This window comes from Pelodiscus sinensis, chromosome 20 (genome assembly GCF_049634645.1).
Source record: "Pelodiscus sinensis isolate JC-2024 chromosome 20, ASM4963464v1, whole genome shotgun sequence".
In the NCBI taxonomy this organism is placed as follows: Eukaryota; Metazoa; Chordata; order Testudines; family Trionychidae; genus Pelodiscus; species Pelodiscus sinensis.
Genome location: NC_134730.1, coordinates 10,322,409 through 10,346,794, shown reverse-complemented (window position 1 = coordinate 10,346,794; position 24,386 = coordinate 10,322,409). Strand labels below are relative to the sequence as shown.

The window sequence follows — 24,386 nt, the reverse complement described above, 5'->3', positions numbered from 1 at the left end:
TGGGGGCCTAAGCAAGCACACATTTATATCTTCACCCCAGTGCCCTCTGCCTCTGCCCAAGGTGAACAATCATCTTGCATGCATGGGACCTTTCACGATTGTGGGTACTGGGTGCCTAAATGTGGCTTGGGGACTCTAACTCCCTTTGGTTCCTTTGGAAATCCTGGCTCGGATGACTGCAGACTGCCATCTGTGACTCACCTCATCTTCCTTGGCCACAGCTCCATCCTCAGCATTGCCAATGCGAATCACAATGTCGGTGGTGCGGAAGCGAAAGTCGGGATGATCGGCAATATCGTACACACTCACGTCTTCCTCCTCCCCGATCAGCTGGCATTGGGGAGAACACACACATTAGAACCAAACTGTTGTGTAGATTCTAGATTCTGATTTTGACCCATAAAATGCTTCTGCATCTGCAGTTTGGTTCCCAGCTCCTCTGGCCACTTGACATCTCTTGGACAAGTGCTGCTAACTCTTTCCTTCTTTTAATCTTCTGCTTCTACCGCTGGAGCTCACTGCAGTGCTCTGCTTTTGATATTGCTGGCCGCACCTCAGAAAAGGTAAATCCCTCTCCTCTCTTTTCAACCAGCTCATCTCACCTTTTATCTTAGGTTTATGCTACCCAGATAATGAGCTAAACAGGAACATTTTACACCCCCTGCGAGCATCCAGCCCTCCCGAAGAGAGCTGAAGATTGAGCTGAGCAGAGACAGAGAAGACAGAATTTATTCTGGATAGTGGTTCCTTGAAATCCAAACCATCACAGCTAGCAGGGAAACTGGATAAAATGCTCATTACTTAATAGGAAAGAGTACCCCTCTGCCAAGGCAGCTCACCTTGCTTCTACTCAGAGAAAAGCACTGCTATTTACTGGCACGAGGAATTGGTATTAGACACAGGAAGGTGCCTCTGGGACAGTCTGAGGTTATGTCTGTACTACCAATTATGTGAGTATAACTTATGCCAGTCAGGGGAGTGATTAAGCCACATAAGTTATACCCAAGCAACATGCGTTATGCCATCGTAAGTGCTGGCATGGACAGCATTCTGTCGGTGGGAGAAGCTCTCCCATGGAGGCAGGAGCTATTTAGTCAACTGGAGAATTCTTCTGTCAAAGCGCCTTCTCCAGTGTAAACATAGCCAAGATCATATTGTAGGTGAGAACTAGCTCTGGTCACTTATGCTGCAGCACTCTCCCTGCAGGAGGGGGAAAAGGGAGACTGAACCAGGTTTAGAGGGGCCATGGCAGTGCTCTTCCAACTTGCCCACAGCCTAACAGGAGTCTGCAAGATAAAATGCTCTGAGCCCCTGGACTTGGGTGGGGAGGAGGATGGTCTGTAAATGGGGGTGCAGGGCCAAGAGCTCTCTCGTGGGGTTTGGGACGACCACTGAGCTATGGGCTTCTCTGCTAACTAGTGGACGCAGAACAAGTCAGAGGCCCAGCGCCAAAACTGAGGAATCAACTGTCACTGCTTCAGCACAAGTCTCTCTCCCGGCCAAGGGCTTGTGATGACAAGTTGCACCAGAGGGACAGAAATTCAGGGATAACTGAAGGAATAAAAGACAGTTGCTGCAGAATGATGGGGAGCATAAATCTCTGAATACTTGTCTGCTTTGTGCCATGCCACCCCCTGCAAAACCACAGGCTGCATCTACACTATATGCTTCTTCTGGTGTGTGTACAATGTACGCTTGGTAGCCCCCCCCAGCACAGCTTTATGTAGCAGCATAGAAGGTGAGGCACAGTTTAGAGGAGTGGAGCAGACACACCTGAAGGGCATGGCTATGTACCGAATACATATCCTACATGGCTCTACTCACCCAACCTGTACCCACAGCTCTCGACTCACCTGCACTGCTAGAGGTTGGACCTCTGTAATCCAGACCTTTGTCATCTGGCAACATCGTTGGGTGCTCCCAGACTGGAGTGCTCAGGGAGAAATGCCAGGAACTAGAGCTTCCCGACTGCTGCCAACAGTTTGCTGAGCTCACGCTCAGGGCAGGAGGGGGAGAATGCTCAGGGGAGAGGCCGGAGAGCTATGGAGCACAGCCCAGTGGCCATGGGGCTCAGAGCACTCCTGGCTGCGGGACTGTGCTCCTGGCCCCCGATACGGGGTTCCGCAGCCAACCTGCCTCTTCCTCAAGTGCTCCTCCCAGTCCCCGCTTGGTCAGTGCCAGTCCCTGTGCTGCTGCTGGAGTGGAGCCTTGCAACCACTGGCAGCAGAGGGGCCTGCACGGACTTTCCCTGCTCCGGCACATTCTGTGGTTTGGGACCAGTCAGATCCCAGAGTGCAGGACGAGGGAGGTGCAGTCTGCATTTCTAGTCTTGTAGAGACCCACTGTCGGAGCCTTCTCCTGCTGCAGGCCAGGGCTCTGCCATCTCCCTGCTGGGGGAGCCACTGAAGCCCTTTCCCACTGCCTCCCATGAGGACCTTGCACTGACAGTGCAGCGTGGCCATGGCCTGCTTTTCACTGCTGTGTGTAGCTCTAGGTACATGGTGAGCTGCCACAAGGGGTGCAGAGTGTAGATTTAGCCCCAGAGAAAACCGTCCTCTCAGTCTATTGACCCCAGCGCATCATCACGCCTCACTCCCCAGTCCCAAAGGTGACTTGTTTCAGGCAGAAGCATCCAAAGTAACTGCTGCCGCGCATGACAGTCCCCTGCCACAGGGAGCGGGCTGCTTCACCTACCTCAACGTCATCTCCAGTGGTCTTCAGCTTGAACCACTTTACCACACACGTGCGGCCGATGTGGTCGCCTGACTGCACCACTCCGTACACTGCAGGGTCCTGCGAGGTCTGAGCTTTGGGTCAGGGAGGGAGGAAAATAGCCAAGTGAAAAGCTGGACCAATGACAGCTGTCATTCCCATCTCTTCAGTCTGGTCAATAAGATTTTTATCTGTCTTGCAGCAGCACCCGAGGTAGTTAACTCCGGTGTCACTGTCTCCCCCAAGAGACACTGCAGCCCAGCAATTCTGCTCGTGACAGGGAAATCCGGAGGCTGGATCTAGTTACACTACAGCTAACATAACCAACTCTCAAATACAGCACCCATCCTTCCCCTGTGTGCCATGCCAGCAGGAGTGGCCTGAGGCTGGCTGCGGTAGCTGGTGCCCCAGGTGGAAGGTGTAATCGGCGCCCCCGCCTGCACAGCTGTCAATGGCCGTGACGTAATCACGGGGTGCCCGGGCTGGCGGTGCCCTAGGCAACTGCCTAGTTTGCCTAGGCTCACAGGCCGCTCATGAAAGCAACACCCGAAGTGGGGTGTTTTGAACAAGTCAAGTGTCAACTTTGAAGGCCCATTTAGCCAGAGGATAGGTAGAGTCTTTGGGGACTCTCAGTGCTTGATCCATGGAGACTGCTACGACCACTTCATCTTGTGCTCTGCACTATTGAGGGAAGGGCTAGAATCCAATTCAAGTGATAGGCGAAGAGGGCTGTCTGGGGTGGGTCATAGCCACAAGGCGCCTCTTCCTCCATGGTCTCCAAACAACGGCTATGCTCCACTGCAAAAGATGGTCTCATGGCAAAAGCACAGGTTGGAGAGTCTGGAGATTTGGGTTCCAGTTAGGGATGTAAGGGTATGTCGAGACTACATGGCTTTGTCGACAGAGCCATGTAGATGAGTTTACTAGACATAGGAAAATGAAGAGGCAATTTAAATCGCTGCTTCATTTACATCAAAATGGCCACCGCACTGTGCGGCAGCACAGCAGGGCAGTCTGGATGCACCACGGTCGACAAGGGAAGCCTTTGTCAACTGCTCCAGTTAACCTTATTTCGCGAGGCATACCAGAGTGGTCGACAAAAGCTTCCCTTGTTGACTGTGGTACATCCAGACTGTCCCGCTGTGCCGCCAAACAGCTGATCGGCACAGCGCCGTGGCCATTTTGATGTAAATGAAGCAGCGATTATTTAAATCGCCGCTTCATTTTCCTACATCTAGTAAACTCACCTACATACTTCAGTAGTCAACTACCTGATGAACCAAGTCACTACTTGACTACTCGCTTCGCCCCTCCCCTTGTTGCCCCTGTATCAGAGGCAGCAGGGGGGGGGGGAGCAGGAGCTGGTAACTGGGGGGTGGGAGCCAGCTTAAAAGCTGGTTCTCCGAAGCACCATCTTCATGGTGTATGGGGGTGCAGGGGAGGCAGAGCCGTAGTGGTTCCAGAGCCAGCTCATGTCCAGGACTACTCAGGCCCAGCTCATGCCAACTCCAGGAGCTACCCCCGCTGTGGCTCTGCAGAGTGCCTCCCCTTATAGACTAATTGTGCCATCGATACAAATTGTATCAACTACACGATTAGCCAAACAGCCGCTCCTTAATATCCTTAGTTCTGGTTCCACCTCTACGACTGACTCTGTCTGTGCCTTTGGGCAAGGTCACTTAAGCTCAGGGCCATCTGCAGAACATGGACACTACTTTGCCTGCCTCCCAAAGGGGATGTGAGGCAACACTCATTAGTATCTGGAAAGCACTTTGGGAACAGACTGAAATCCTTGGTTTTCTTGGGCGTTACTGATTTTAACTGCTGAGGCACCTCCAACTCCATTGCACATTTTAAAAGTCCAAATAAAATGGACAATTGCAAAGCATTCGTATTGCATGCAATTAAAAGGATGATCTGCACTCCCTCCCAGAGCATATTTTTCACCCAGTACCTCTTTTGTCCACCACAAAGTCCCCAGGGCAAAACTCATTGTTATCCAGATGGTGGACTGGAAACAACTCATTGGAACGAATGTTGGTCTCCACCGTGCCATCCTGCCACATCACATCTGCCGACGTCATTGTGGTCACCACTTCTACTGCAACTCTGAACATAAAAGACAGTGCTCAGTGAGGCTGCTGCCCGGGGAGAGCAGAAAAGAATAAAGTAGTCCCTTTTACCAACTTACGTCACCCATTTTGGGGACTTTCCCCAATAACAGGAGCCAAAGCTAAATGCACAGACCAAAATTAGAAAAATTGAGCTGCCAAACACTCAAGTTCTAATGGACACCCATGTTTCACATCTGGCACCCGGTAAATTGATTGGGTTGTAAAGGTCAAAAACTAGTACCCAGGTCAGATGTCTGTAGGCCCATCAAGGGACAGACTTTCAGTCACCACAAGTCTCAAGTGACAACTTATTTTCCTTTGTAAGTCGCATTTCAGGAAGGCAATGCCATATTCATTTCACTCTTGCAGGAGCAAACTTAGGGGGATACTAGAACACATGAAGCTGCACTTGACTGACAGAGGGGTGAGATGGGGGAATTTAGTAGGGAAAAAAAATCTTAGGTTTCAAAGGCTTGAAGTGCCTTCTATCCGGCGCCCTGCTGAAAGTTCTGAGAAATCTTTGAAGTTGGGACCATGGAGATGAAAAGGACGAATAAAACCCCACATTATATCGCTGCCCTTTAAGAGAGGTTTGACACTGCCCCTTCCTTTGAAAGTCAGAAGGCTGTTCAGCTTAATGACAACAAAACCTTTACTTCTTGTCCCTTTTCACATACAAATCACCTCTACTGAACAAATACAAACCCAGGTTCAGAATAATTCTGCTTTTGACATGTGGGTCTCAATCTTCCTGCTCCCTCATTTTTAAACCCCCTAATCACGCAACCTTCCCACTGCCAATGAAGAAGTATTTGCTACAGTGCAATTTTCATACATTCGTATATAGCCATAGATGCACATACAAAGAATCACACTGAACAAACCAGAGGCATTCCTGATTTGGGTCAAGTTAGTAGAATCTATATACCAATGGTGCCAAGGTACTTCTGCTATGGACTATATAAAAACATTAATCTGGGTCCAAGCCACTGGATATTTATGTTTAATACTCCCTAACCAAATCCTTTGTTGAAAAATTAAGAACAAAAGCAAGTTTTAATAGGATCAATCAACATACCCAGAAGTTCCACTTCCTAAGAATTCTATAGGTTAATCTTCCCCCAGCAAACATTAGTGAGCCCCTGAAAGTGAACAATTAAGGGATCCAGCCAAATCCCCATTGCCCTAGAGAATCACTAAATCATCCCATCAGAGTGACCATCCAACTGTAACTCTACCCCCATTTTGCTCTGTATCAGTAGTATCCTTTTGGACACATTGTTGAGATTAGTTTATTCATATTTAACTTACAAAATCTCTTGCAAGGAATACAGAAAGATGGGCAGTTTCCCAGTTCCTCTTTGCTGCTGGATTCCTCTTCTTCCCCCCCTCCCCCTCCCCAGGAGAAGTGGTACGGCATCTTTTTATAGCACCATTTCAACCAACCCATAATTAATTCTATCTATGCCTCCATACCGCAGGCTACACCCAATCACATGCTATTTTTCTGACAAATGTGTATGGCTAATACAAGTGTGGAGATTGTAGGCCAAGCCATTTTGAAGCAAAAATAATAAATAAATAAATAAAATAAAATAAAAATTTCCTTTTTTTAAAGAACATCAACAGGAGAACTCAGAAAAATTCTAACATGAGGAGAAGATGTGGCATGTAATATATCGGGGGACTTGTTTCTTTATGGGGAAGTTGGAAGGTCAGTGTTAAAAGGGAGGTTTATCATTAGGGCCCTACCAAATTTAAGGCCATGAAAAACACATCAGACCATGAAATCTGGTCTTATGTTTTTTATGCTATACAGATTTCATGAGGCAGACCAGTGTTTCTCAAACTGGGGGTCCTGACCCAAAAGGAAGTTGTGGGAGTGTCAAGGTTATTTTAGGAGGGGTTACGATATTGCCACCCTTACTACTGTGCTACTGCCTTCAGAGCTGAATGGACGTAGAGCAGCAGCTGTTGGCTAGGCACCCAGCTCGGAAGCAGCAGTGCAGAAGTAAAGGTGGCAATACCATACCATAACATCCCTACTTCTGTGCTGTTGCTGACTGAGGCTTAGCCCATCTTGGAACATGACCACCTTGCAAAGGAGGGGATACTTCCTTTGTGGGAGGTATCACAAGGGGTACTTCTCAAAAGTGCTGCAGGGGCTGATGGATCACAAAGGCCATTTCACCAATATCAACGTGGGATGGTCTGGAAAGGTGCATGACTTGCACATCTTTAGGAACTTCTGACTCTTCAGCAAGCTGCTACTCTTTTCCAAGAACAGAAAATTGCCATTTGAGGTGATGAAATGCCAATAGCAATCCTTGGCGACCCGGCCTACCCCTTTGCTCTCATGAGTCATGAAGCCATACACAGGCAGCCTGGACCGCTGTAAGCAGCAGAATGGTGGTAGAATGTGCTTTTGGGTATTTAAATAGAAGGTTCTACAGTCTAATAACTAGGTTAGACCTTGGTGAATGCAACATTCCATTGTGACAGCAGCCTGCTGTGTGCCCCAATAATACTTGTGAGTAAGGGGAAAAGATCTCTGGCAGGGTGAGGGGACAAGGTAGATGGCCTACCCAGGGATTTTGAGCAGCCAGAAACCAAGGCAATAAGGAGAGCATGGTGAAGGAGCAGTGCAAATCAGAGAGGCTTTGAAAGAGTTTTATGAGTGGCCAGTTTTGAGAGTCATGCATGTTGCTCAAGCATTCAGCGTGCTAGCCTGTAACCATCCGCCCCATCGACAAAAGCAACAAAGAAATCATGCTGTTCAGAAATCATGCATTTTTATTAAGGGAACATAGAAGGGACAGAAAAGGAGTCCAAGGTGGAAGCTTCAGGGCGCATGTGCAATCACAACTGACTTTTGCTTTGTGACACACCACTGGAGTTGAGTGTGAAGCTGTCTTTTACTCCCCACCATCCTGTCTAGGGATGTGTTCTAGGGCCCCTGGACTATGGAAGTTGGTAAGGAGGTAACGCTGATCCACACGGAATGGAGGAGGTGCATGTTCATCCTGGTGTCCTGGAAAGCACATGCCATCCTTCACATGGCCTTGGACAAGACTCTCCTGGTGCTTCACTTCCAGTTCCCTGCACGCTTCTCCTTTCCTCACGCTCTGCTCGCGTCTCCTCCAGCAGTGTATCCCTCCACTCACTCACGCACTTCCTCTCCAAGCTGTCGGATTGCATTTGCCCCTTGAACACCTTTTCCCTAGTCCATTTTTGCCTGTGGATTTGTGCCAGGTGGACAGTTGGTGGGGCCAGGGGAGCACACAGCAGGCTTGCTGCTGTTCTTGCTGTAACCTAAAGTGAAGGGCAGACTTTACAGGAGATGCACTGTAGAGTGCAAAACCTAATCTGTTAGAATAAAATGAAGGTCTGTCTAAAGACAAGAGGGACATGTTACGGACAAGGCCAGAGTTATGCTTTTAAGCAGCCACTATGCAGCTGAGCTGAACATCGCAGAGTTCTGAAGAGAGCAGCTGGACTGTTTGATGGAAGGCATGGTAAGAGACAGGCCTGAGGCTATCAGTGGGAGGGGGTCCGGGCATGACGGCAGAGCGGGGCAGCAGCTTACGCAGTGACCATCTGTTCGGCACCCCGTTTGCTGGGAGAGTGCAACTTTCCCTTCCCTCAGGAGTGGGTAGGCAGGAGGGGTTCCTGGCATGGCGGCAGGGTAGGGGCCCAAGCCATGCTTCTTTGGGGATGAGCAAACAGAGGTTTACTGTGGAGGCATCAGCTAATAGCTTCCCTTGCTTCATCCAGGTTGTCAGGAGAGATATCAGTCTTCTCTGAATCACACAGTGATGGAGCAGATGTTGAGTGAATGTGGACAGAAATCTGAACTTTATGCTGCACTGCTTTGTGCTGCAATGACGCCAGACCACTTACTGCTGGCTTGGCGTGGGAAGGTGTCCTACCATGGAGGATAGAATAAGGCAGGTCTCCCCAGGAACCTTGTGAGAAGGATGAAAGAGTTCCTAACTCAGAGCTTTATGGAAATGTGCTGGGAGGATTCCTGCTCCATCTCCAGGCACATTAAACAAGCTTTTCCACCCACCCCCTCCAACTGTGTAGGCACAGTGGCCACCACAAATCATACCCAATTACTTTAACCCACTTTAAGATAGATTAAAAAAATGTCAGCTCACCAGAAGTGCCCTCCCTGGGATCAGTGCCTGATTGTGAGATGTCCTGGGAGGAGGAGATAGTCTCCAAGGTTATAAAAAGTTCTTGACTCTTGGTGACCTCCGCTGCCCCACTGGCCTGTGACCATTCTCCTCCATCACCATGCCGTCCCTCCATGCTGCTGCCTGAGTGGTCTTGGGAGGAATCCACAGACTGGCTAAGGAAGCTGTTCGGGTCCCCCCTCCAGACTGCATGCAGCTGCTCATAGAAGTGAATGTTCACGGCGATACACCAGATTATCCATTTGCCTCCATTTTGTTTTGGTACAACTGCCTCAGCTCCCTTATTTTCACTCAGCACTGCTGGGCATCCCTGGCATATCCTCTCTCCTTCATTCCCTTTGCAATCTTGGCATAGATATTTGTGTTTCTTTTGCTGGTTCATAGTTCTGAGAGAAAAGCTTCCACTCCCCACACAGCAATGAGGACCAGGATCTCCTGCATGCTCTATGCTGATGCTTGTCTGTGAACCTGGGAACTCAGTCACATGTGCTGCCTGCTCTGAGGTCTGCTTGCCACACTGGCCACACAGGAAATGAAATTCAGATTTTGCTGGGGCTTTTCCTGGTCACTTGGACAGCAGAAGAGTTGAAAGTCGTGGCCTGAATGGTCATTGTGGGGCATCTCCCAGAGGCCAAGAATGTCGACTTTCAAAGCACTGCATCTGCATTAAAGTTGACCATGCAAGATCGAATTTAGTGGTTACTCCTCATGAAAGCACGAATACAGAAACTGACTTTAATGGTCCTTGAAGTTGATGGAATGGGCTTGATGTTATGGACTCGTTTAGAAAAATTGACCTAATAGGGATAAGTTTGACCTAAACCCCTAGTATAGACCAGGCCTAAGCTAAAGCAACATGATGTGCTGCTTTCATGTAGTTCGGAGGCGCCCATGTGGCTGATCTCAAATCTGATACTTTCAGCTGCATCAAGCCAATTCAACATGTACGGTCCATTCACTTCACTCTTTCCAACAGCATTTCAGCTGCTGTGCCTACAAAGTCTCATCAGGTTTCTGTCTGGTTATTCAAGCAATAAGAAGACACTCAGGGCATTTCATGGTGGTTAATGACCAGCTGCCATATAACCCCTTTAAGTGCCATCTGGGGTTTTATGTTCTTTAAAAAAAAGTAACATTTTACACTCTCCTTGTAGCAATGTCATGTCTTTAAAGAGCCCCAAGGACTACATTTTATCTGTTTTCCATCCAACAGAGCCATCTCTCCACAGCTTAGGTAAAAACAGGTTCCTATCCACTGATTTCTTCGTGTTGGCTATCAATGCAGCCCATCTGGGACTCCCTTCAGCTACACTAGAAAGACAGAAGTTGGGTGTGCGAGGGACGTAGAGGCTACACTTATGGATGCTGTTTCCAAAACACCCTACTTTTTCTGGTGCATCCCTTTCACCTTTCCTACTTTAACATCGCTCCCCTGAGCACTAATGCTTTTGAATGCTTCTCCCAGGCTTTGGGAAAGGATTCCAAGCTTCACTTATACTGAAGCAAATGGAGATAATCAAATGAGCAGTGACTGAAGTACACAATATTGCCCTCATTCTCACAGTTCATTTACTCCCCTCTGAGAAGAGTCTCATCTAATTATCTACATTGACTGCCAAAAATGGGCATTTGAAGCATGGGCTATGCTAACTCCCTGGATGCCAACAGACTTATTTCCCCACTCAAGCTGAATTAAAATTTGTATATGAATTTGGTACTGGTGAAAGATGCTAATTCAACAGTCCTGAGATGGCGGGACAAGTACACGACGGGCCAAGACATTGCAGACTCCTCCACAGCCCCCCAACAATGTCCTTCTGGAGGGACCACTGAAGAATCAATGGCCTCTTAGCTGAAGTGCCAATGAGGGCATAAATTAATGTATTTAGATGAAGTTCTTTGGAGCAGTATCATCTCTTCCTCTCTGTATGCACTGAACCAGGTACCACGGGCACCTGAGTTAGTTAGGGCCTCTAGACACTACTGCATTGGGTTAAGGTGATGAGGCCGCATTTCCATCGGGAGATGGACTGAGGCCAAACATTTCACAAAGGCATTGGACACTACCAGAACTAACAAGGTTTAGTTATGGAGTGGTGCTTTCCTGCAACATGCAAAAGGCAGCTCAGCCAGAGCTCCATGCTTACCCGAACTTGGGTTTGCATTTGAGAATTCAGGCAGGGAAGCTTTAGCAAGGTGATTAGCCAGGAACAGAAATCTGAACCTACCTGTCTCCTGGCTTAAACTCCCTGGAAATCTTTGTTTTCTTCTTCTTGTGCTTCCGCTTCAAGTTTTTGATGGAGAGGGGAATACTCTTCTTGCGCCCAATGCCGCTGCCACTCTGGGAAGAGGCAGTGGAACTAGCTGAAGAAGTCACAGAACTGGTGTCATCTGTGTCATCAGCTGCCTCGTCATCAGCATCCTGTTCCATTGACTGGAGCCTGTAGTCAGACGACCCATCATCTTTCAGTAGAAAGGGGGGTTGCTGTCGTCGCTCAGCTGCTTCGCAGGAAGTCTCTTTTCTCATTTCTTCAGGCTGCTCCTCTTTTGTCTCCCCCAGGCTTAGCGTGCCATTGGCAGAGTCCTCTAGTTCACATCTGGCTCTGGTTTTAAGCTCTTCCAATTTTTGGTCAGCAGCTGTAGCGGACTCTCCATCGGGCAGTTCACTGGTACCCTGAGAGTCTGGTGTGCATGACATGATCTTCACAATCTGCTTTTTTAGCAATCTCCTCACCTAGGGAAAGCAATGCTGGTCAGTAAATAAACAGGAGTTTGGGTGCCTGTGCACAAAGCAAACACACCAAGTAGTCAATGGGGGGATATGTACAGAATAGACTGTGTGCCTCTTTGGCCCTTTCCACACTCCACCACTCTGAGCATTTCACAAAACAATGAGATCTTGCTAATGGACTTACTGTGCTAGCAAAGGCAGCAGCCAGTGGCACGTGCAGCCACGAGCAGCCATGAAGACTATAAATTGTTTTACAAAGAGGAGGGGATGTTGGCTAGGCCACTGGGTAATTAACTTTTGGCAAGACTATGCAAAGGTCCAGGTGGAAATCCCAGTCCAATGACTAACAAAACTATATTCAATTTATACAGTGCCTTTTATTATGATAGATCCCAAGACACTTTACAAAATTAACTAAATGGAATGTACAAAGCTATACAGACGCTTCACCTCCTTGCCACTGAAATGCAGCTACCCTGGGGTGGTTCGTGGCACTTAGTTGTTTGACAACAAATAAGGCCCAGCACAGCAAATGAATGCTTTTCCCAATCTGTTACTGTAGTGGAGATATAAGTGAACAAAGGAAGATTCTGCTAGGAAAACAAGTTTAACATCCCTACAGTTATGCAAAATATGGGTTCTTTAATAGTGAATGATGGCACCTCTAACACCACAGTGGCCCGCTGGCACCTCGCTACGGCATTGGCTCTGCAATGATGCAAAGAAAAGAATGCCACCAACTGTATGGCTAACCCTGCTTCCTGCAGCAAGTCTCATCTAAATACTGATCCAGCCCAAATCTGCTTAGCTCTAGATGACAAGTTCATTGCACAAAGTGACATGACTGCAAGCACTGATGAGCCATTATACTGTGCTGGGTCACATTTCATACCATATAGCTTTTACTAGAAGATTTAAGATGTAAAAGGAGCATTTAAAATCCAGGCTCCATTAATCCCAACCACTCAAGTAGATGTGTTTGAAACTCAAGACATCCGACCACCCACCTCTCAGTCCCAGCTAAGCTAGCCCCTCACTTTCTTGGGAACACACCTTCTTGGCGACTGATCCTTCCCCCAGAACACAGTTTCTCTCTGGGCATTCACAAGTGATTTTTGCAGGTTCCACTTTGGCAGGAAATACGTAGAGGCATCTTTCCCCAAGCTGCCTCTGTGCATGGTCGAAGCACCCAAGACGTTTTACTCTGTTAAGAGTGAGAAGATGAAAACAGTCATCTCCCCAATGGTGGCTGACATAAGCCTCTGAGCAAGAGACAACAAACATCCCAGTGATGATTACTACTTCTCCATGGTACATGTGCTGCTGTACAACAGTCCTGTACACACGTGGACGTATGCAAGGTCAATGTGGGTGGCACCGATTAAAATGAGACCAATTTTGCCTTACAACTTATGTTTTCCAGGAGACTAGAGTTCCTTCGGTCAGTCGGTCGGTCAGACAGACGCACGCACGCACACACACACGGGAAGAGCTAGAGTATTTCCTAGCCACCTGGGAACTGGGAGGTCACTACCACCTCCTCTACATACAAGGACTAGTTACTCTTGTCAACCTCCCACAGAGAATTAAAAATAGCCTCAAATAAACAAAACATTATTTGTGTTTTCAATAGTCTGAGAACTCCTGCTTCTGAAACTCCTTTATAGCTTCAGATGGGATGGCACTGCTCTGTCCTGAGTTTCAAAACTCACCTACCTTCTCTCCTCACTTCAACCTAATTATTTTGTGGCTAACACACATATCCCTTGCGGCCTGCAGGGGGCATCAGATGCTCTTCAACACTAGCCCAGTCCCTTGAAGCAATGTTAGTTGCCGTCCCCTCCCACTGCTGAAACAGTGCTCACATTTGCAGGTTTCAAAGGTACAATTCACTGTAACTGAATGAGGGAGGTTAAGAGAAAGCTGGCTGTCTTAACTCGCAGCTTACTCCCAGCTCTTCAGCTGGGGAGCACTTCTAGCAGAGGAGAGCTTGTGATGTTAGCTCTTCTAACGTTAAACGAAAAACCTACACTAGACAGTTAGTTGATGCCCCCCCATGTGCTTTCACTAGCCATTCTCTTTCCTGAGGGTGCTGATACCAAAGTTGGATTTATGTCCATCTGCTGGGAGAAGGGCATATTACCCTTTGGCTGTCCTGACACCTTAGTGGGGTAGGATACATGGGTACTTTAAGCAGATCTCACCTGGATAAGTTCTCCTGCGTGATTACTGAAGGTGGGGGACTTACACTGTCAGTACCTCCAGGACAGAAACTTTTAGTGATCCAAGTAACCTTTAGTTCCACCACTTGTACCTTAAAAATGAAGCAGAAAGGAAGAGTAAGAAAAACATCACACACTGAAATTTTATTGAATCAGACTGAAGACTGTGGATTTTCCACATGGAAATACATAATGAAATGGCTTTTGCTCCTAGAAGGCTGAGCCTAGCCCCTGGATTTTTCAGAGAACAGCCATGGGCAGCTTCCAATTGTGTTTCCACCTTGGGTAAGTGTTAATTGCATTCATTATGCCCCTGGAGTGCTGAAAAGACAGCTAATGTTCCAGTTCCTCCAGGAAGACTATTCCTGTTCTAGGAAGGAAACTACAGTTATCCAGTGTGGGAAGAGTCCATGCTTTGTCATTTGATTAGCACACACCGACAAAGCATGGCGTAAGTCAGCAACCCTTTTCCCTTTTGGGAAAGTGTGCACAGCTAAGTTTTAATTGCAAAGATTTTTTGGGTCATCTCTCTGAGATTAGCAGCAATAAAAATGAGCCAGTCACATGATCACTATGAGAATCCCATCTATTGCCACAGACTCCAAACTGTATCTGGCTTCCACATGTATTTCATCCCCTTACTCTCACAGAAGCAGGCCAGGCCAGAAGAAGCCTTCTTGTATTAGGAAGGAGACTAAGATAGCAGGGAAGAGGCAAAAGAGGGGGAGTCTATAGCTCAAATAAACTAATACAGCAGCTCAACTTCCAAGCCCATGCTCAAAGCTCTCATCAGTCCAGGAAGCAGGAATGAGCAGAGTGACAATGGATTTTATGCTTGTTCTTAGGGGAGGTCTCCACTTAAGGAGATCTGGTGATCGATCTTCCAGGGTTCTAATTAGTGGGTCTAGTAAAGACCTGCTAAATCAAATGCTGAGGGCACCCCCTTTGGCGCCAGTACACCTTGCTGTTGTGAGGAGTAAGGGAAGTCAATGTAAGTATTTCTCCCATCAACCACTGTGGAAATGGTGCCAAGCTTGGCTTAAGGTACGTGGACTCCAGCTACGTTATTTACATAGCTGGAGTTGCATACCTTAAGCTGACCTTCCCCCTGCAGTGCAGACCTGGCCTTGGAAGGCTACCATGGCAGGTTTAACAGAACTCTTCAACAACATGCTAGCAAGGGTAGTGCACCCATAGTAAATAGCCACATTCAGCTCACTGACCTCTTCCACAACCACTCTGAACTTGCTTTTTGTACTCAGGACAGGCTTCACACCTGAAAGCCACTGCACACTGGAGAAGACTTTTGAGGGACCAATGAGGACTTGTCCAGGATAAAAACCATACGAGTCATCAAAGAAAAGGCCCTGAAAGAAAAGGGCAGCATAGGGGAACTATGTGTTAGAAAGCAGACAATGCCGGAAAACATTTTGTTCCAGTTGCAAAGGATTTGCGCATTTCTTCCTCCTCCCCACCAGGTTCCTGATCACTAAGGATATCTGTAAGCAATGAGACTTGTTTGCAAATTCCCTTTTTGTCCTATGCATCATTCCTTTGCTGAAGTCATCACATCAGTTTCTATAGCAACAAACTGAATGTCCCACATACCCAAACAAGGGATTACAATTTAGCAGGAAACAGGCAGAAGTACTCAAAAAAAAATTACCTTGATTTCGTGCAAATGTTCTTAGGAACAATTAGTGTGCTCTGAGCACTGGGATGGGCAACAAGAATCCCTGATTTCTTATACCTGCTCTCACGTGAGCACTGGTGGATTCTGGCTAATCACTGAACTTCTCTTCCTCTGCTTTCCCAGTTGCAAAATCGGAATAATATTGACTATGTACCTAACGGCCATTTTATGTGGATTTACTTAACATTTCTTGTTTTTTTAAAATAAAGTGCTAGGAACTAACCAAACATTTCTCTTTCAGGCAATCTCTGTTCATGATAAATGGGGTGAAGATGAGCTGGGGATGAGGTTTGGCTATGGAGTTTTAGGTAGCTATCTGATTAATGCATTCAAATGTGTGTACTGATTATGATTTCAAATCTTGTAATATGTCAAGGGTGTGTAAAATCGGGGCCGTACGATCTAAGTTGTAAATTAATGGCAGTGAGAAAGAACAAAAGGAGAGGCATTTTCAAAAGTGACTTGTGGTTCTAGGTCCCTCAGCCGGACACGCTTAGAAGAGACCTAATTCTGAGAAAGAACAAAAAAGGTCAAGCTGAGCACCCAAAATCACCAGTCCCCTTTGAAAAATGTAGGCCATGATATAAAGAGGCTGAACTTATTCTGGACTGAGAAGCATTTACACATTGGGATCAAATGGTAAGAGGTACTGGACATCAATGAGATGGAGACTCTTCTCTCTCTGGGGAGGATGAAGTCCCTCAGGAAAAGACACCACATTCAACTGATATGCCATGGAATTCAGTGGCAGGTCACTAAGATTTTGATTAACTCTAGGGTGCTGGCAGAATTTCATAGGATGAGGCCAACTGTATAAACAAAATAAAGAGCTTTTACACTGTAGGCAATTTCTATAGTCTCACCCATCAATAAAGAAACAGTAACTAATAAAGCCTTGCTGACAAGGTCTAGGAGCAAAAGGAAATTATTGTACAGTTTCTGAAGGAGGTAGGGGGTTAAATCTGACTACTACACAGTAAATTTTGTGTTCTCAGCCTGGTTACCAGTAGACAGCTCTCCAGAGCGCACAGTCTGGGACAATTCAACAAGAAGAGTAGTGTTCCACTAGAACACCAAAAAGCAATGCCATCAATTTAATTTTTAAAAATGAATTTAGAAACAATCTGGTTTCTGATAGAGCACCCTTAAAAATAGCATGCTTTTAAGTTATTCCATTAATCATTTTTAGAAAGGTTTCTCCATTCACCATTGATGCTCATTAGAGTCTTTTCAAGAAAAGTGATTATGAGGATCAGTGAAACCAGCTGTACTTTGTATACTTTGAAAAGGTACTTTGTCGAGGCAAAGCCACTTTTTAATGTAAGTTTCTTCAGGAAGAAAAAGACAAATTCTGAGCTGATTCCAAGAAAAAATTCTCCAGAGGACCAAAAACGTACCGAGTCACTGACATGAGGGCAGACATCATAGAGCTTTGCTCCATCTTCTGTGCTCATAGAACACCTGGGGAAAAAGAAAGAAGTTGGGAGACAGATCATGCGACAGTGAAGTCAGCCACCCCAACAGCAACAACCACCACCACATAGATCTCTCTTCTGGGCATCTCTGCCATTGCAGGGGCCTCAGGCATTGGCAACATCTTAGATTCTTCCATTCTCTGCTTGACGTACACAGTTTAGTTTACCAGGACCAAAATGTTTAAGTCCAAGGCTATAGCCTTGTCTACACTGGTATGTTTGGTGGACAAAAACTGCCTTTTGTTGACAAAACAGTGAGAGTGTACCCCAATACAATGCAACTTTTGTCGGGGGAAAATAGGCAGTTTTGGCAAAAAACTTTGGCAAAAAACTTACACCCCTGTGAGAGAATGTCTTTTTCCTTCCCTTATCGACAGAGCCAGTGTGTACTCGGTTTTGTTGAGAGAACTGGCTTTCACCAGTATCTTACGCCTGCCTGCCTTGATGGCTGGCTCAAGTGTTTTGTGATCTCTGCTGCCTTGCAGGCATGCACCTCTCTCCTTTCAAAGCTCCAGGAAGCATCTGACAGCTAAGTGAGCTGCTCTGTTTCAGGAACAAACAAAAAGAGCAAATCATTGGAATGCTCCCATTCTGCCCTGCTAGAAACACAGTAGCAGGCAGACGGCTGCTGCAGGAGGAAGGCTGGAAAGACTGCTGTGCTGCTTTGACAATCCTCAGCACAGAGAACTCACAGAGCTACTCATGATGGTGCTCCCAGCAGCTGAGAATGCTGTGGGAGAACTCAGAGAATCGCAAGAAGCGCAGGGATCAGCTCTGCCTTCCTGCAACACTGCACTTTGGGAGGCTTACCCACATGGCTTTGCTCTATCAGTCAACAGGGAGCTAGCAACGTTGACAACGGGAGGCAGAAAAACCTGTTTGACCAGTTTTCACTTTTACATGTGGTCAGCACTTGTCACCAAACCTTTCCAGTGCAGACAGTCTTTGAGCTTAATATAGGGGTATCTGAGTGAAAATTAATGACCTGTTTCATACTGAAGGTCAGACTAGATTATCTCAAGATGTTTTTTTGAATTTAAATCTCTGTGAAACATCTGTGTGTGTTTGTCCAAATACCTAGGCTCTCTCAACACAAGGACTGATTGCAAAACATGGCTGGCCCTTTCCAGAGTAAAGTGAATCCCCTGGTTTTAGCCAAGAGTGGGGTAAACACTACTTCATTATGAAAAGCATAACTCAGCACATGAAATTTATGAGGGAAGTGGGCTGTTTGGCGGAGTTTTTGCATACCAGTAACCTGCGCGCACTCAGCTATTTCAGAACAGTGCTGGAACCTCAGCTCTAGAAAGCTAACAAGTGGTTTGGGCACACCTGTATAGGCAACAATGTTTTATCGGAGATGAAACCTACAGTAGGATTTTAAATGATTCACTGATAGGAAGCTAAGAAACATTTTACATGGCTAGGCATGGGCTAGTAAACACCCCAAAGGCTGCATCTAGACTGGCATGATTTTGCGGAAATAACTTTTCTGTTAAGAGTATTTCCGCAAAAGCGCCTCTAGAGTGGCACAGATGCTTTTGCGCAAAAAGTGCTTTTGCGCAAAAGCATCCGTGGCCAGTCTAGACACGATTTTGCACAAGAAAGCTCCGATCGCCATTTTAGCCATCAGGGCTTTTTTGCGCAAAACAGTTCTTCCCTGTCTACACTGGCCCTCTTGAGCAAATATTCTTGCGCAAGAGGGCTTTTTCTTGAGCGGGAGTGTTAAAGTATTTGCGCAAGCAGCACTGATTTTGTACATTACAAAGTCATTGTTCTTGTGCAAATTCAAGCTGCCAGTGTAGACAGCTGGCAAGTTTTTGCGCAAAAGGGCCGCTTTTCCGCAAAATCTTGCCAGTCTAGACACACCCAAAGAGTTTTAAGTTGTGAGACTAACTGAAAAGTGATACTTCAAATTAGTAAGCAACAGAAGTATGATTTATAAAAAGATATTTGTGATCCACGACCAACATGTGCTTGAGATTCTTCTAGTTTGGGTTTCCAAGCTAGGACACCATATTTAAAATCAGGTACAACAATTCAAATGATAGCCCCATGCACAGGTAACCTGTAATATCTCCAGAAAGATGTGCTTTTTCTCTGGAAAGATGCTCAAAATTGGTGCTATGGGGTTTCTTGTTTATTATCTCACAAAACCTCAATGTGAAAATGTGCTGTTTACAAGAGTTTTTTCTAACTACCATCCCTGCAAATCCCTTCTGGACTATGTGATTTCTAGATCATAACCACACTGTCAGGGATTAGCTTTGCTTCGTCTAAAGCAGGGCTACTCAACACATGGCTGGTGGACTGCATGCGGCCCGCAGTCCATCTGTTTGCGGCCCGTGGTGCAGTTTGGGTTTACGCAGAGCTCAACATGTGGCCCACAGGTAGGAGCCAAAACAAACAAACAAAAAAGTCAATATAATGGTCTTCTGTTGATATGCGTTTTTGTAGTTAAATTACTGGAGACTCACTGCTCATGGGAAGTGCTGTCATATGGGTGGAAATCAGGTAAATATTGCATTTTATTATTATCAGCAGAACTGATTTAAATGGGGCCTGCATATTGTGTAGTCTTGTCTTAATCTTTGTATTCATGCCGTTGGTGTGAAAGAAGCTATTTGCATATATATTTGCATGTATATACAACCACACTTAAGTTGCGGCCCTAGACCTGTGCTGAGTGTATCATTGTGGCCCCCTGGAGCGTCCAAAGTTGAGTAGCCCTGCTCTAAGGGATAAGAGAGCTGCCAACTATCCAATGTATATTTTCACAGCAGTGGATTACCTATGGCATAGAAATTACAAACCCCCCTGCCCAAAATGTGTTTTCCTGTGATTGAAAATGGGACAAGACCTGCTGTCACCAGAGTAATGCCTGCACAAGTGAGATGCCAAGCATACTTACACTACTTTCAAAAGAGACTACCACGCCCAAAGGTAAAGGAGATGTTCTGCTTCAGAAAAGTACCTGGCTCCATTGGAGAGCTTCAGGATGACTTGGTTCTTTAAGTCATAGACCTTCCCCAGCCAACAGTCATAGGCTATATAGTCGCCATACATAAATGGCTAAGGAAAAAAAAACAATAATTGTAAAATGCACTTAATTCTTTGGACTATCACATAAACACCACACAATGCAGACTGGCCAGAGATCTCTTGCCAGAAAACTGCCCAAGCTGCTGCAAATTCAAATTAGGACAGTGTAAAATTACATGCTTTGCATAGGAAGTATGGCATGATCGATACCTATATTATAGAGATAATGGAAACAGCTTTGTCTGACTTTCTTACATCATAAATGGCTGAGAGAACAATTAACTATCTGTAAATTGTTTGCAAATTATTTAGAAGGCAGACTGGCCAGAGCCATGCAAAGGAAACTGTATGCAACACCCATGTACATTGGATAAGGTGGTGCAGAGTACGATCAGTTTCACATTCACTGGCACTTTACTCCAACCAGAGAAGAGAAGCTTCCTTTTTCAGGGAAACCCCCTTGTGCAGTCACACTCAAATGTGTTTCTCTGCAGCATGGCTGCAACATTGCTCTTCACTTTAGAAATGCTTCAGACAGTATCCATTTTTGGAGAGGTGGAGGAAGGAGGGAAAGAAGCTTGTTTCAAGTTCATTTTCTCAATTCAATGATGAAAACTAACAGGGAAAACCTTAGTCTTCAATGTACTGTCTTGCAAATCACCCACCCACCCAAAAATTGGAATGGATGCTAGGAAAACCAGGTATGACTCAGTCTGCTTCAGCTGGACAAAAAATGCTTTGCTTTTTTAAACATTTTGGAGCCTGTTGATATAGTAATTATTTGCTGCAGCTCAGGCCTGTACCGTTGTCATAGGACTGCCAGGGTCAGGTGATCACATCAACTAATCACAATGCGGATGCGTCTCAGAGCATTCAATACCGACAGTCTTCTCAGTCTAGCGGGATCGAGAAAAATGATCAGAAAATACATGAGGGAGGGGGTTGGACTCTACACTTGCCTCTAGCAGTGAGGACATTTCTGGTAGACGTACAATAAAGCTAAGTCACAAGTGGATAACAAAACATTGAAATGTCCATCTTGTGAGGGACACTGCTTGCCTGAAGTAAACACCAACCCCTCCAGCTCCCCGGGAGGAGAGGGGAAGGACTGTGGATGCATTCTCACCCAGATATGCTGTAGGTCTTTGCTGTTGACAGGATAGAGGATACAGTTGGTTCCTACCAGCTTCACAGCACACTCTATGTTTACATCTATTACAGTCCCGCACTGGCTGTCCTGAAAATGCAAAGAGAAGGAAGAGGAAAAATAGGGTCAGTAACTGGATGAAATTCTCAAGTTGTATGTCAACTGCATACAAGGTGAAAGGTACAGAAGTGACAGCCCTGGAGGGTGAAACCCTCTATTTATCCTCAGAGCAGACAGCACCGGCAGAGGCAGTGCAAGCTTTTCCCAATAACTGTGTTCACAGAAATGTAACGAGTCCAAATTCAAGGACTGAGTGGGATGGACAGTAGGTTAAAAAAAACCTTCTTCCCAGTTACAATTTTAACTGGCTGTTGCTGCAGCAACCTATGCATTCCTGCCTCTGTTAGTACAAGCTAGTTCAGCTGATAGAATAAACCCATTGCTGCTTGTTCATCAGTTTAGCATTTGGGTCCCCTGTACCTTGGCTCCTGGTTAAATGGTGTACTGCTTTTGTCACACTCCATGTAACAATTCATTGCAACTCAACAGGACTTTCTCCCATGGTAAAGCTCCAAACAGAGGACAGAGCACGAGTGCCAGATGTCAAGAGTCTCTAAAACAGTTTGCTGCCTTTCTATTCTGAGAGTTTCCTATTCAAACACATTTTGTATATGTTTCCCCACATATAGCTGGTAGCCAGTGCAACAGGAAATCTGGCATCTCTAACCACGCTAAATGTATTAAGTCACAAAAAGTCAAGCCAAGCAAACTTACTTATTGGTCCAATTAAAAACATCATAAAAAAAACCTTGTTCACTTTTTAGTAGGGACCCAGGACCACATCTTCAGTTAAAAACCAGAAGCTACACTTTAGCAGCAAGCCTTGAGAAAGGGTTCTGCAGCATCAGGCACACTTGACAAACACACACGTTTTACGTATGTATAGCTTAGCCCTCCAAGGAACCCAACCATTCTGTCCAGTCAGCAGCGAACTCTGCCCTCCTGAACAGTCAATAGCTGTATACATTAATGACCATAATCCATTACAAAACCTGACAAAGGGATGGTGTGGAGAATGTGTTGCTCTCAATGGTTTCAGTTGCTGTCTGTATTTCAAGCACTAGGGTCTACTATTAATGGAAACGAGAACACACACTCGGAAGAGCTGACACCAAGCACCTATGGAATGAGCAAGCTCATTCCACTGGAAAATGCTGTCCCTTAAGGGATTTACTCACTCAAGTCCTGCATCTAGAGCAGGGGTGGCTAGTGGGCTGGATCCAGCCCACAGCTGCCTCGCCTACACCCTTACTGCAGAGCAGGGGCAGCCACTTTAAAGAGTGGGCTGCTAATTGCTCTGCAATTTGGGCAGAGAGGAAGAAAGCTTTGTGCGCCATCTCTGTCCCCTAGCAAAATCTCCAAACTCCCATTGGCCAGTTTCCAGCCAAAAGGAGCTGAGAAATTTTGCTGGAAGGCAGGGGCAGCGAATGAAGCCTCCTCCCCCTCTTCCTCCCCCTCCCTCTCTGTGCCAGAGCAGAGCCACATGGAGCAGCCCACAGGGAGTCTGCAGAGCTGCTGGCTGAAAACCACCTAGGTAAAAGTGCCTCCCAGGCAAAGCCTGCCTCTGGCACCTCAGCCCTGCTCTCCCCCCAACTATCTACCACAGGCCACCACCCAAACCTTCTGTATCCCCTCTTCCCACCTCCTCCAGGTCACAACTCCATCCCAGCCCCTGCACACATAACCCGTCCTGGACCCTGCACCCCAACTCGCTGGCCAGATTAGAACCCTCCTCCTTCACCCAAACTCCCTCTCAGACACCACACTCCCTTCTGCACCCCACTCCTCTATCCCAAGCTCCTTTTTACAGTGCTCAATTCACTCTTCTGGGTCTCAGGGACAGCCAGTCGTAGGAAGGGCCTCCATATCAAATACAGACAAGGAGCATCCAGGACAGTATTTGAAAAAAATGCTCAACAAATGAACCAGAGTTGTCTGGATTCCTTTCTATTCCTCCTTGGCAGGATACAGGGCTTGAGTCAGCGAGATACAGGGAGAAAATAATTCCTCCGTTCTCCTCCAAGCAGCCAAGAAAAGAGGGGAGGAGGGGGGAATCAAGGCAGGGAAGCTCATTTACCCCAAACCCTATAGTGTGTGTTAGCAACACTACATCTTTGCTCTTCTCCCTAGCAAAACTGGGCCAGCATTAACTGGTCACGTAGGAGACAGCACAAGACGTGTCCACAGGCAAGGCAGAAGTGATGTGTTTTGTACTCTCACTTCACAGACTACAGCTACACCTCTACACTAGTGGCTGGTTTGTGGAAGTATCTCCCAGATATACCATTGATTGCAGAAACCAGGCTACATACTTCCTATGCTCTGCAGTTCAAATGAACTAGCACAGCACTCAACCAAAAAGCCCTGACTGCTACAGACAGGGACACCATGTTGTCAACAATTGCAGTCAAAGACTTAAGCCCAGATTTGCCAGGATCAGGCTGAACTGTTTTCCAGGATAGCTGCTGCTGGCATGGTTCAAGCCTTGGGACAAACAAAGCCTAGGCGGCAAGTCTCACCATTAGGAACTAGGAACGTCAGTAATCATGTAATTTAGTAATTGTGTAACCGCGGGCAGGGCTGACCGCCACTGCACTCCCAGGCCCACTCCTGGGAAGCCCACTGCCCGTCCCTGCACTGTTAGCTCTGTATCAGTCAGCAGCGCAGGGTAGCAGGAGGGAGCTGGTCTGCAAGGTCCCCACGCAGACCAGCTCCCACCTGCTGCCACCTCGATACAAAGGCATCAGCGTGGGGCAACAGCCCCTGTCTGCAGGGGTCCCCAAGCTCCCCGTAGACCAGGGGTCTCCAACCTTTTAAAGTATGAGATCACTCTTTGAATTTAAGTGCAATCTGAGATCTACCTCAAACCCAAATGCCCTTGCCCTGCCTTCTTTGTGACTTCTCAGAGGTCCTGCCCTTGCTCCCTCCATCCTCCCTCCCTCCCCCATCCTCCTTCCCTTTCACCAGGAAGGGGCAGGCTCTGGTCTTGGA

The 24,386-nt window shown here is 46.6% G+C and overlaps 1 protein-coding gene across 12 annotated transcripts in view; it reads right to left on the bottom strand.

Moving 5' to 3' along the window:
- Positions 1-24,386, bottom strand: part of UBE2O (ubiquitin conjugating enzyme E2 O) — a 129,393-nt gene that overhangs the window by 13,049 nt on the left and 91,958 nt on the right. For all 12 annotated transcript variants that reach the window (XM_075903599.1, XM_025178156.2, XM_075903604.1 and 9 more), the window contains 10 exons: positions 21,315-21,425; positions 20,121-20,218; positions 17,069-17,132; positions 15,202-15,345; positions 13,961-14,070; positions 12,810-12,960; positions 11,254-11,759; positions 4,667-4,821; positions 2,695-2,807; positions 202-330 (listed from right to left, as the gene is read on the bottom strand). In XM_075903599.1, the coding sequence (XP_075759714.1) occupies positions 202-330; positions 2,695-2,807; positions 4,667-4,821; positions 11,254-11,759; positions 12,810-12,960; positions 13,961-14,070; positions 15,202-15,345; positions 17,069-17,132; positions 20,121-20,218; positions 21,315-21,425 (1,581 nt within the window). The remainder of the gene's footprint in view (positions 1-201; positions 331-2,694; positions 2,808-4,666; positions 4,822-11,253; positions 11,760-12,809; positions 12,961-13,960; positions 14,071-15,201; positions 15,346-17,068; positions 17,133-20,120; positions 20,219-21,314; positions 21,426-24,386) is intronic.